This window comes from Lipophrys pholis, assembly GCF_963383615.2.
Source record: "Lipophrys pholis genome assembly, chromosome: 16".
Lineage (NCBI taxonomy): Eukaryota > Metazoa > Chordata > Actinopteri > Blenniiformes > Blenniidae > Lipophrys > Lipophrys pholis.
In genome coordinates, this window is record NC_137634.1 from 13,005,380 (window position 1) to 13,017,623 (window position 12,244).

General features: G+C 44.2%; 1 protein-coding gene across 1 annotated transcript; it reads left to right on the forward strand.

The window, feature by feature from the left end:
• Positions 1 to 1,189: 1,189 nt before the first annotated feature.
• LOC308121714 (ubiquitin carboxyl-terminal hydrolase 2-like) lies at positions 1,190 to 11,919 on the forward strand. Its single transcript, XM_080483131.1, has 12 exons — positions 1,190 to 1,548; positions 5,851 to 5,898; positions 6,045 to 6,168; positions 6,738 to 6,849; positions 6,944 to 7,054; positions 7,174 to 7,238; positions 7,347 to 7,450; positions 7,606 to 7,686; positions 7,796 to 7,874; positions 8,454 to 8,561; positions 8,651 to 8,771; positions 11,224 to 11,919. The coding sequence occupies exons 1-12, from the start codon at positions 1,396 to 1,398 to the stop codon at positions 11,330 to 11,332; spliced, it is 1,215 nt and encodes a 404-aa protein (XP_080339257.1). The 5' UTR covers positions 1,190 to 1,395; the 3' UTR covers positions 11,333 to 11,919.
• The last annotated feature ends 325 nt before the right edge of the window (positions 11,920 to 12,244 follow it).

The window sequence follows — 12,244 nt, forward strand, 5'->3', positions numbered from 1 at the left end:
ATTTGAACTTGACAGAGGGTTTCAAGGAATGTGGTTATCATTGAAGTGAAAGTCAATGTAACTTTATTCAGTCAAACAAAAAAAGTAATAATGCACCAAGATCTTTTTTCTCCATTAATATTCAAATGAATCAGTTGGTTACACTAAATATGATCAAAGTCAAATTTCAAATTCAAATTATTCTATTGTGTATTTTCCCCCCAAAACAGAAGTTTTTAGTGTAGTTACAATGTCAAAATCCAAATCTTGTAGGTAACAGTGAGTGCAAATTATCATCATATGATAATAAAGTGTTGAATTACATGTAGACTGGTACAGACACCCTGTGAGACATTCACTCAATTTAGAGACTTTCTAAACTAAAGAGAGTGACAGATGTGATTCTAGTGAGTAAAATGTTTCACAATATACAATATCTCATTGTGTGCAAACAGGGTGTCAAACCTAAACCTCTGTGCCGCAGTGACCAAATCGGGCCCAGCAGTAGATCCAATCTGGCCTGCTGGATGAACTCAGAAGACAAAAATACCAGTTAGGAGACATTGACTGGAATTTTTCCATAAATGTAATTTCTACTTTATTTACTGGGGATTGTTGTGTTTCAAAAGTGGATATGATACCACACTGAGACCTGAGCCAACAGATTAGTAATGCAAAGGTCAAAGATATCCACACTTTTGATAAAGTAGCATGAGTATCAAAGCCATATTAGATCATAGTTAATTAGTTTTATCAGCAATAAGAATGGCGTCATATTGAAACTGCATTCATGTCTTGGTTAAAGCTTTCTTAAACAGCATATGATTATTTGAGATTGTGAGTTAAAAAAAATATATGTTTAAGTTTATTTTGGGACTATTTTACTTTGTATATCCTTTAAAGTATTGAAATATCCTAAGATATTCCAGTGAATACTTTGTGACAGGTAAAGTTGATTTAAGATGTTTATATATGTATATATGTTTAGTTTTAGTTTATCATATTACTTGTAATAATTGGGTAAATTTTGATATACTTGGTTTCACTGCACCAAGAGAGTGGAGTTTGATGTTTCTTACTGCACGTAAACGCACCACCTCCGGTCTCTGTGGTGGGAGGACGCGTTCAATGCACGCAGTGGGGAAAAAAAACTCTACGCGTCCTGCTTCGTGGAGTTGTGATGTTTCCCACTTCACCTAAACGCACCATCACTGGTGGGAGGAGGCGTTCACTGCGCCCAATTAAAAAAAACTCCCACACGCGCCTTCACTGTGTTTACTCCTTGGCACGCGCGCGACACGTCAGACGGCGACAGACGAGACGCCTCACCTCGCGCGCAACCACTCGCTCCGTTTCCCACTTGACTCCAGTTTGCGTTTAAGAGGAATTTTACCCCGGACGAGAACCAGTGCCGACATGCCTTCTCTGCGACACTCCTACACGGTGACGGTGCCCGAGGAGCCGGCCGCTCTCGCGCTGGACAAACCGGAGCACCGGCGCAAGAGCCCGGCACTGTCCCGGTCCATGCTGGTGTCCACGTTCATGGGGCTGATCATCAACCAGGCCAAGGTGAGCATCTCTGCACTTTTATTCACTCATGTTTAACTAGGAAGGCTTTTTTTGTAAATGCATTTACACTGTGGAAAATACCACTTTAAAAATAAATGTCATAATTGTAAAAAAATTAAAAAAAATAAAAATTGAACAAATCCAGAATTTATGTAATTTAAAACTGGTTATGGATGCATCCTTCCTTTTTAAATAAATGAAAATCTGCAGCATCCATCCATTCATCACGTCGAGGAAACCTTTGCTTTAAGAGTTAAGCAGAAGCAACTGCCCCATGAATAAATAAAAATCTGCAGGATCTAAATTCCGCACTGAAATAGATTTAAAGTTTTTTTTGGAGCGTGCAATCAAAGTACAACTTAGTTGCTGTGGTAGGTTGAGGGAATGTGAGCTTGAACTAAAGTATGCAATAGTTAGTTGTCAATGAAGCTGTATAATACAGGTCCGTCTAAAAACAAAAACGTGATTTAACTGTGTTGTCAGTGTTTCTACACTTGTTGTATAAAAGACTTGAAATTGTGGTAATTATGGCACACGTGAAAAAAAAAAAAATGTAGGAAAGTCGTCCAATCTTGTGAAATATTCCTATAATTTGAGATGCTCTTGATATTTTCATGAATTATTAGTTGAAATTATAAAGAGTAAAACCAAAAAAAAATTGGTTCAGTTTAGGTGTAATCAGTGGAAAAAGTGAATCTTTCCCTTTCTGACTTGTGACAAAACATGTGGGAACAGCTTGTTTATCATTAACTCTCATCTAGTGACTCAAAACCCAAATTCTCTGGTGAAAATTCTTCACTAAGTTACATAACCGTCTTGTGTACTATGGAGAAGAACTGTAACCGGGAAAAAAATAAAAAATATGAAGGCTGTCATTGAAGTTCACTCGGCGCTCCCCATACCATTTATTTGGTTCTGCAGCCCACTGTAAAACTTTTTGGCGTATTTCTGAACAGATGTCCCCGGCAGACCCAAAGCCAATGAGCCGCCTCTCGTTCAGGAACGTCAGCTGAATTTCTGAATGAGTCAGACGAGCGAACGTTGCAGTGAAATGTCATCATGTTCAGCCTTTTCAGAAAGAGGAAACTGTAAGATCTCAGCAAGCACTAAATCACCCCCACCTCCCCCCACCTAATAAAACCTTCCATCCAGATGGGAGGCCAAAGAAGAGGCCTGAACCTCGTCTTTCTTTAGGGTTTTTTTTTTTTTTTTAAATCAGCATTTCAGTGGAGATAGAGTAGGATGTAAACACACGCGGGAACACAATGTCAGGAGGTTAAGAGCAGCAGCTGCAGTGATCGGAGGGGGGGAGAATTCCAGTGTGATGCCGGGTTGTGTAACACCGAGAGCTGCTGATAAGGACTGATGGCTGACTGTCACCTTATCGTCGCTTCGGGACATTTTGTTTTCACGCCGAGCCGCCACACTACCCGCACATGTTTGTGTGCACCTGAGGCGTCAGCACTGTTCACTCCCAAGTCCTCCTCGATGGAAGTGACATAACTGCCCTCATGACTTACCGAAAAAAAAAAGAAAAAAAAAAAAGAACATAAACACAAGCAAGCTGCTGCTTTTCTCTACTGTGGAACCGATTACTTGATACCTCGTTACTTACCTCCTGGATTTGCATTAGAAAAGTTAATTTGTGACTCAGTGATTGTGGAGGAATTAACACGAGGCTATAATGTTACACCAAGGACCATTCCTTTAAACATTTAAGCTTCTGTCTCTTTAAATCGGACTCATTTCTCACTCAGTGGTGTTTTAATGCCATTTCGTTAAACTGCGAGACGTGTTTGAGCTTCTATATTATGCTGACTTCTATCTTCATTAGTGAAATGATGGTTTCCCAGAAGCCCGAGCTGATGTGCAAACATGACTTGGAATCAAACAAAAAGAGGTCTTGAAACATTTCTTGGCGGTCAGGCTGCATACATAGAACTCGTGGAACTTTTGCGTAATACCCACAAGTGACGTGGTCGTGAATATCTCATGCAGTCGACCTTGGCTGTGGACTATCACGTCTTTCCTGTCTTGAAACATCTGGAGTCGACGAGGAGTATCCCTCCGCCAGCTCTGCCGTCTTCCACCAAGATTTCTAATTACGCCATTTTCCAAGAGATAAGAGAAGAGCGTCACTCGCACAGACGCGTGTTGGCCGTCCTCGGACCGAACGTGCAGAGCGTCTCGAGGACAGCGCGTTCTCCCCGCCCACGACGGCTCTCTGGAGCGGTGCCAACCGGCAGAGGGCCTGCTCGCGGATCACCTGAGCGCTTCCCGCGTTGTTTTTGGACGGAGCCCCCCCCCCCCCTCCTTTTCAGATCGGAGGCGGCCCGCCGAGCGTGAAGGCTCCCGCCGGTCAGTGCTCGCCGGAGCGGGGCTCGCACCATATGGCCAACTTCTAATACTGCAGAGCCGGAGAGGAACACAGAGAGGGAGAGGAGCCAAGACTGCTGCTCGGAGCTCGTAATGTCAGCGCAGTGCTATTTTAAGGCAATGGAAACCATTGTCACAAGGCAACACGCGCACCTTCTCTGTTTATATCGTGTTCATACTACGCAGCCCGGCTCGTTTAGGCTCGTCTGCTGGAATGCGTGAATCAAGAATTCTAAAGCCAAAGGAGGGTAAAAATCTTTGAACCACGGCGTGGAAAAGCTGGTGGACGATCACAACCTCCTCCAGTCTCACTTGTGTTTCTTCATGACAATCCCCACCCAGTTAGGTTAGAGTTTAACGCTCTCTTCAGGGGCAGAGCTGGTGCTGACGCCGTCCTCAGACAAAGAGAAGATGATAAAGTCTTACAGCCTCGCCACAATCCTGACACTACATTACCCCCCCACCCCCCACCCCGAACCCCCCCACCTCTTCAAGGACAAAGCTTCCCAGTTGTGAAGCTAAACAACCAATCTTAGATTGGGTGAAACTACATTTGCTTGTTTCTCGGGCCTCTTGCAGCTCACTTTAGTCTGTGCTTCTTCTCTTTGCCACTATCCGTTTGCTGGTTAAACAAATAATCTGTTTTCCTTCAGAATAGTGGAGAAATCCGGCCAATAGCAACACTGTTTGACAAAATAGCCTTTGGGTGTATTCCCTACTGAGTTGAAATAAGAAACTGACATGAGCACATTGAGTTCGGATGACGAGCGGACGGCTCACACAATCAGTTGAGGACGTCCTGCGTGGAATTCGGACACTTGTTGCCGATTGAAGTCAACGAGCCTGTTTAGGTTTCCTTATGCGAGCGGCAGGATCCCAACCTGGACTCCAGGACTCTCTCTTTTTTTTTTTTTTTGTGCACAGCGCCCGTATTTCTGCTTCCCTCAGGCCGTTTCTGCCTCGACGCTGCTCTTTCCACACGGAGCGTCAGCAGAGAGGCGCCGGCGTGTGACGTCAGCCTCGCCGCTCGTCGTGTTACACTGTTACTATGTTCCCTCTTTCAGAAGCCGCAGGTCACACGCCTGGCAGTGTCAACACGTCATCTCCACCGCGAGCACAAACACACACACACACACTGGATGTTTGACCTCATTAGCAGCGGGATGAGGTTTATTGAAAATCAATAAGAGGAGGGCAACAGAAGTGCGGGCAAATGTTGTTGAGCGTTTTTGTTCCTCCGGTTCATCAATAAGTAGTTTCTGCAAGCCTGAATCGAGCTGACGCGTGCGCTTCAAGAAGTGCTGTATTTTAGAGTTTATGTTTAACAAATACTGAGTTACTAAACCCTGGTTCAGTCGCCAAGTAAAAAAATTGACTATCAGTGAGTTTTGTTTTTTTTTACTTTTATTCTCTCCATCGGTGTCGGTGACGCACGGAGCGGCTGATGTTCACCACGCAACGCCTTCCGACAATGCGACCGTCACACGCTCTGCGGGGAAACCAACGCCGCGCGTTCCTTTTGAGATTCGTTCAGTCATGTTGACGCGCACGGCGGAGGAAGAAAGAGTCTCTCTTTAGCTCCGTGTGGGTTTAGTTCAGGAAACTTGTGGTCGGCGTGTGTTTTTTAAAGGCGTTTCTTCTATGTCACGGTTCAACATGTGGCGCTCTTTCTACTTGGTAGTCTGATTTGTTAGTGCTATTTATGTACTTAAGGAACAGTGTGATTTCTCTTGCCCCCCCCCCCCCCCCCTTAGTAATCCCCCAGTTGTTTGTGTGGTTTGTCACACTTTGACCTCACACCAAATACATTCACACGTAGAGCCTGAATGCACGAATAAGTTCATTTTGAGGAAGTAGCCTCCGTCATGTCGGCCTGTAACTCTTCCTCGTGCCGTGTTTAACTCGCATGTCTCTCTCTTTGAGCAGAACAAGAGTCCTCAGGGCCTGGTGGGTTTGAAGAACCTGGGAAACACAGTGAGTCTCCATTTGATAAACATTCATTCACCCCCCCCCCCCCCCCCCCCCCCCCCCCCCCCCCCCCCCCCCCCCCCCCCCCCCCCCCCCCCCCGAGTCTGGAGTTTTCTTTAATTCTCTTTTTGTTTCGCTTTGCTCTTTGCCAGTGTTTCATGAACTCCATCTTGCAATGCCTGAGCAACACGTCCGAGCTGAGGGACTACTGCCTGAGAAACGTCCACCAAACCGACCTCAGCAACAACTGCAGGACCAGCGCCGCTCTCACCGAAGGTAGGACACACCTTTGACCTCCTCCAGCTCCTTCGCCAGGGATGAGTCACTTTATGAGCCACAACTGGGTCAAGCTGTCACTTTATAGTACCTAATCACGCTTTGGCCAAATTTGCAATTTCCAGGAGAATCCATGGCTTTTATGTTGGCTTGAGCATTTCATTGTGTTACAGAAAAAACCAACTTGCCATTTGGAAGAATAAACATTAAAGTAAACAGATAAAAAGAAAATAAAGTGCCGCTACAGAGGCGGGGCTCCTACAGCTTTTTAATCCTGATGTGATTTGGATTTATTTCGATTTCATGTCTGTAGATTTGTCCAAAAATGTACATTGAGGGAGTGTTTCTACCCCTTTTCCCTAAAAAAAAAAAAAAAAGTTTTGCTTTCAATATCACGCAGTTATTCTGTATTTACATATTGAATTTCTAAATCCATAATTATCTAAACTTTAGGGAACCGTGAAGGTTTATGATCCGAGATGCGTTCAGCGGTGACGGGAGGGCAGTGAACGACTTCAAACCACTCCTAATCCCATTTCTCTTCTCTGGTTTCGTCGTCTTTCCTCCAGAGTTTGCGAAGCTGACTCAAAGCCTGTGGACGTCTCTGAACGCCGAGGCCATCTGTCCTTCTGACCTCAGAGCCCAGATCCAGAAATACGCTCCCAAATTCGCCGGCTGCAAGTAAGTCTCCCCCCCCCCCCGCTCTGTGGGACACTCGGGTCAGTTCGGTCGTCTGTACCGGCCTTGTTTGAATGACGGACCCGTCCCTCTGCAGTCAGCAGGACGCCCAGGAGTTTCTCCGCTTCTTACTGGACGGCCTCCACAATGAGGTGAACAGAGTGACGGTCTGCTCCAAGGTGCCGGCCGAGGACTTTGACCACCTCTCGTAAGACAACCCCCCGCCGCCGCCAATCGGTTACTCATAACCTGCTGCCTTGCTGATACTTTGGCGACTCGTTACGCTGATATAATTGAATTAATTCCCCCGCTTGGTTTCCTCCGCAGAGACGAAGAGAAAGGCAAGCGGATGTGGAGCCAGTACCTGCAGAGAGAGGACAGCAAAGTAGTGGGTGAGTTGCTTTTCCCCCGCAGATGTTTCCTGATCCTTTTGAAATGCACGGCATGCATGTTTAATGTGTCCTCTTCTTTTTTGTTTGCCTCGTCCATTTTGCCCGCAGATCTATTTGTGGGACAGCTGAAAAGCTCTCTAACCTGCTCCGTCTGCGGCTTTCGCTCGACTGTGTTTGATCCATTCTGGGACCTCTCCATACCCATTGCACAGGTTGGAAGACGCACACAATACTGCAGTATAGATAGTTTAGATTCAACACGGGTACAAGCGTGCACTAGCTTCTGATTGTGAACGTGTGTGTGTGTGTGTGCGCGCGCGTGTACAAATTGGAAGCGTTTTCGAGTCGTGTTTTGTGCCTCTCGCAGAAGAACTCGGGTGAGGTGTCTCTCAAAGACTGCCTGAGACTCTTTGCCAAAGAAGACGTGCTGGACGGAGAAGAGAGACCAGTAAGTAACCTCATATTATATAATAAAAATAAATAAAATCCACTCAAATCCAAGCAGTTTGCCAGCGTTGCGGTCTGTTGACACTGTGTGACGCTTTTCTTTTTTCCAGACGTGCACCAAATGCAAAGCCAGAAGAAAATGCACCAAGAGATTCAGCATCCAGAAGTTCCCACAGATTCTCGTACTTCGTATCCTTTTTCTCACGTCTTCGCACCTTAACTTTGTTGGGTTACAAGTTTGAGAAAAGACTTAGGATTGTTTGGTTCGAAATAACACATTTCCTGCAAACCTAACATATATTGGTGACAGTCACGAAATACTAAACATCGAGATATGCATTTCACTGGAAACGGTAAAAAATAAATAAAAAAGGCCCTGAATTAAAGTATTAATTGATAATTAACCAATCATATTCTGGTGTAGTAAGATTCTATAGCCTTTCATAGAAATCCAGGCAGACATTTTTTCCTAATTAGAGACTTGAAATGATGCGATTGAGATGATTTCTATGTTATGTGGAGTATCATCTTTATGTATCCGCTGTAAAAAAAAAAAAAAAAAAGTCAAGACAACATTGAATACTGAACATTTGTCATTCTGGCTCTCTTATATATTTTTTCGGTCCATTTAGGACTCTCCCATTATCACATGCTATATTGAATACACGAAACGATCAAGAAAAGCTAATTATACAGTACATGATTATGACTTATGTAAAACGAGAACAAACGCAAACACATTCTCCTTGACGTCACGCCCTCCTTCAGACCTGAAGCGGTTCTCAGACTCCAACGTCCGAGCCAACAAACTCTCCACTTACGTCAACTTCCCCCTGAAAGACCTGGACCTGCGGGAGTTCACTTCCGAGAGCGGCGGTGAGTGTTTCGGCGGTCGGCGTTAAGAGGTGGTCTGATCGTGATGGGCGAGGGTGACGCCGTGTGTTGTGTCGTCTGTTGCGTTGCAGAGCGTCCCGTGTACAACCTGTACGCCGTATCGAACCACACTGGAAACACCCTGGGAGGCCATTACACGGCGTACTGCAGGAACCCGGCGCTCGGGGAGTGGTACAGCTTCAATGACTCCAGGTATCAGCTTGCACATCATCACATTACCTCACATATCACCTTATCAAGCTTGTCCTGCCCTCGATATCCTGCGCGTACCTGCACTTAACCCCTTATCGGGCAAGTTAATGGTCTGGCAGCCGAATGGTTTTCGCAACACTAATATCAAACTAAAGCTTTTCACTCAAATACACGATGGAATCGTCCAGCTACACATTTAGGATACTTCTGGTGAAATTCCCTGTGAAGGGTTGAATGAGAATGACTTCATTTCAACTCTGTAAAATTGATGTCATTCAAGGTGCGTGTGTCAGTTTTTTTTTTTTTTATGGGGTCTTAAATCAAACGTTAAGATTGTGATGGACTGTCGACCCGTACAGGGTGGACTCTGCCCTCGCACGGAGTCGGCTGAGGTCAGCTGCAACTTCCTGCGACGGAGAGAGAACTGAAACTAGAGAGAGGATCAACGTGGTTGAGATGGACTGTGTCTCATGTTTAAACACTCCGACCAAAATATCCGCTTCCAAAAAAAACGGCCTTGAAAATAGTTTGAACTAATATATTTTTTTCAGATTCTTGGGTTGAATCATTTTATTATCAGTTCTAATGAAAACGATCAAATATTGAATAAAAGGATCTGAACACTTATGAAGCCAGTTTCAGTTCAATGTAACGCTTCTTGTTTTTTTTATTACTATTTATTGATGCACACTACTCACAAAAAGGTAGGGATTTGGGGTAAAATTTATGGAAAATGTCAAAGTTATGTTTTAATTATGTTATACCGTGAAATAAGGTCTTTTAGGCAGAGGCAACAACAGTAGAGGGTAAACCACAAAAAAAAAAAACCCGTATCTCAATCACTTGTCTTGTGCTCGAGCATCAATTCCATCCTGAAAACGACGTCTCCTGCTGTTCACGAGTCAACGCATTCCATTCTTCTTGAAGCGCGGCCCTCGGGTCGTTGAGGTTCGAGGTACAGAGTTACGAGCCTTGACACGCCGCCTCAGAAGATTCCAGAGGTTTTCTAAAGGATTCAGGCCAGGAGAACGTGCTGGCTGCTCCATTGACGGTCCCTGTCTCCAGCAGACGCTCTCAAATGATTCCACCTCGATGAGCTGGAGCTCTGTCGTCCATGAAGATGAAAATGACTGGATTAATGATGTCATTCGGGTTGTATGGGGATTGTCACCGTACCCATTCACTGTGTGGGACAGTTCCGTACCTGCCCACAAGACGACAGTGGCTGAATCGTAACGCTCTCCTTGGCGTCTCCAACATGGTTGGCGGCCATCATTTTTCTGCTCGGTGTGGGTGTGACTTTCATCAGAGGACAGCACTGAACCTCGCTTGGTCCGTCATCCAGCGTCGACGCTCCCTGGCCTATCGAGACGATGAGCCTGTGCCCAGTGGTGTGGTCCGGTACGCTTGCGAGGTCGGCCACCACACAAACCACCAATGGCGTTCATCCTCCGGCTCCTCTGGGCTCAGTTCACCCATGAAGCAGGCATCGGTGTGGGATGCGGACAAAGGACGTCCACTTCTGTGTCTTTCTGTGAAGAAATGTATGAGTCGACTCATGAATCAAAACGCCTGCCTTCAAATGTTTAGAGGAGGTCACAGTGAGGTCATGTAAAGGTTATAGTGCAGGTTACATTCATCCTGAAGTTTCAGCCAAAAGACGAATAGTTTACCTAAATTATAACTTTTTGTGAGTAGTGTATATGAGCGTCATGAAATCAAACTGGCATTTAAAGGGTTAAAATCATGATAATTATTCAACAGTTTTAGCAGAACCGAAGTTTATCAAAAGACTTGAGAGGATATTCATTTTCTTCAGTGTTTTTTTTTTTGGTTTTTTTTCTATTCAAAAGGAATTGATTTTGGATTTCAAAAAAAGTGAGGAACTGCACCAATACAGTCAAATGGAGGCCAGATGAAAAGGGGAAACAATTCACCCAAATTGACAAAATAAATAAATGCAATTATGCTTTTTTTTTTACCTTGTATATTTATAATATACGCATGTGAACTGAGACGGCCAATAAAAATGAGTGATAGAATAAAATAACTAATGATTAAAGGTACAATAAGGCTCATTTAAATGAAGTAATACAAAGCTACAAGCTAAATATTTAAGTAAATGAAAATATAAAAAAAATATGATGGGGGGGGGATTATAAAAGCTTTGTTGTATTGTTGACGAATTTAGATCTACTATTTGATGAAATTGATATTCAGATAAAAAAAAAAACAGTCATTTGATCGTGTGTGTGTGTGTGTGTGTGTGTGTGTGTGTGTGTGTGTGTGTGTGTGTGTGTGTGTGTGTGTGTGTGTGTGTGTGTGTGTGTGTGTGTGTGTGTGTGTGTGTGTGTGTGTGTGTGTGTGTGTGTGTGTGTGTGTGTGTGTGTGTGTGTGTGTGTGTGTGTGTGTGTGTGTGTGTGTGTGTGTGTGTGTGTGTGTGTGCGTGCAGGGTGAGCCCCATGTCCTCCAGCCAGGTCCGCAGCAGCAACGCCTACGTCCTCTTCTACGAGCTGGCCTCCTCCTCCTCACACAGCAAATATCAGACGTGTCGACTCTAAACTCCGCAGAGGAGCAGCGAGAAGCTGCGACACCCGACTCAATGAGGAGAACAGCTGGAGGCCGGACTCTGCCCGCAAGGAGGGAGCGCCACCTGCTGGAGGCAGATCTGCCAGCACTAACTGTGAAAGCGGAAGGACAACCATGCATCACTCCACTCATCCAAAGAGCAAATTGACACTTCAGGATGTCGACTACAAGTGGAATGTTGGGGAAAATGTGACTTCAGTTGTTGGAAAACGTGTTTAAAAAAAAAAAAAAAAAAAAAAATCATCTGTGTGTCAAATTCTGCTTGTAACGTGCAGCAGTTTTGTCTTTTTATTTTGGAGAAAATTCCTAATTCTGTATTATTAATCTGAAGGATGTTAACCAACTGCAAGCTGTAATTTATTCTATTTAATACAAAGTCAGAGTGCGTACTGTAAACCTGGAAAGGTTAAGCTTCTTTTCCTCTTTTTGTAGTTTTTCTGCCACATTGTATTTTTGTACAGTATTTATGGACGGCGCCGCCGGTGTCGCGCGGAAAAGTGGAACTGTGAGAGAATGCGACTTAACAAAATGATTAAAAGTCTTTCAGTAACCGACGCTGCGAAGTGTGCTCGACTTTTATTAACCAAACACGTTTGTGAGGGAAACGACGTGACGGTAACCGTTAATAACGCTGAAGCAGCGGATGTTGAATTTACAAAAATAAAATACTAAACTTTTTTTAATGTAGAAAGCCGGATACAACAGGTTGAATCACAATATGTCATTACGATTGATTAAGCTGATGTGTCCACACTCACATGCTTAATATTACTATAACAAACTTTACAATTAGAATTATTAATGGAATAATGAATGTGTGTGTGTGTGTGTTTCCATATTTGAGTTCACTTTAAAAGTGCTTCTTTACACAATTATGCGTATTT

Coding starts and splice junctions, on each gene's coding strand:
- LOC308121714 (XM_080483131.1), top strand. CDS start 1,396: ATGCCTTCTCTGCGACACTCCTACACGGTGACGGTGCCCGAGGAGCCG. Junction 1,549..5,850: donor TGATCATCAACCAGGCCAAG/GTGAGCATCTCT, acceptor CTCTTTGAGCAG/AACAAGAGTCCTCAGGGCCT. Junction 6,169..6,737: donor CAGCGCCGCTCTCACCGAAG/GTAGGACACACC, acceptor TCTTTCCTCCAG/AGTTTGCGAAGCTGACTCAA.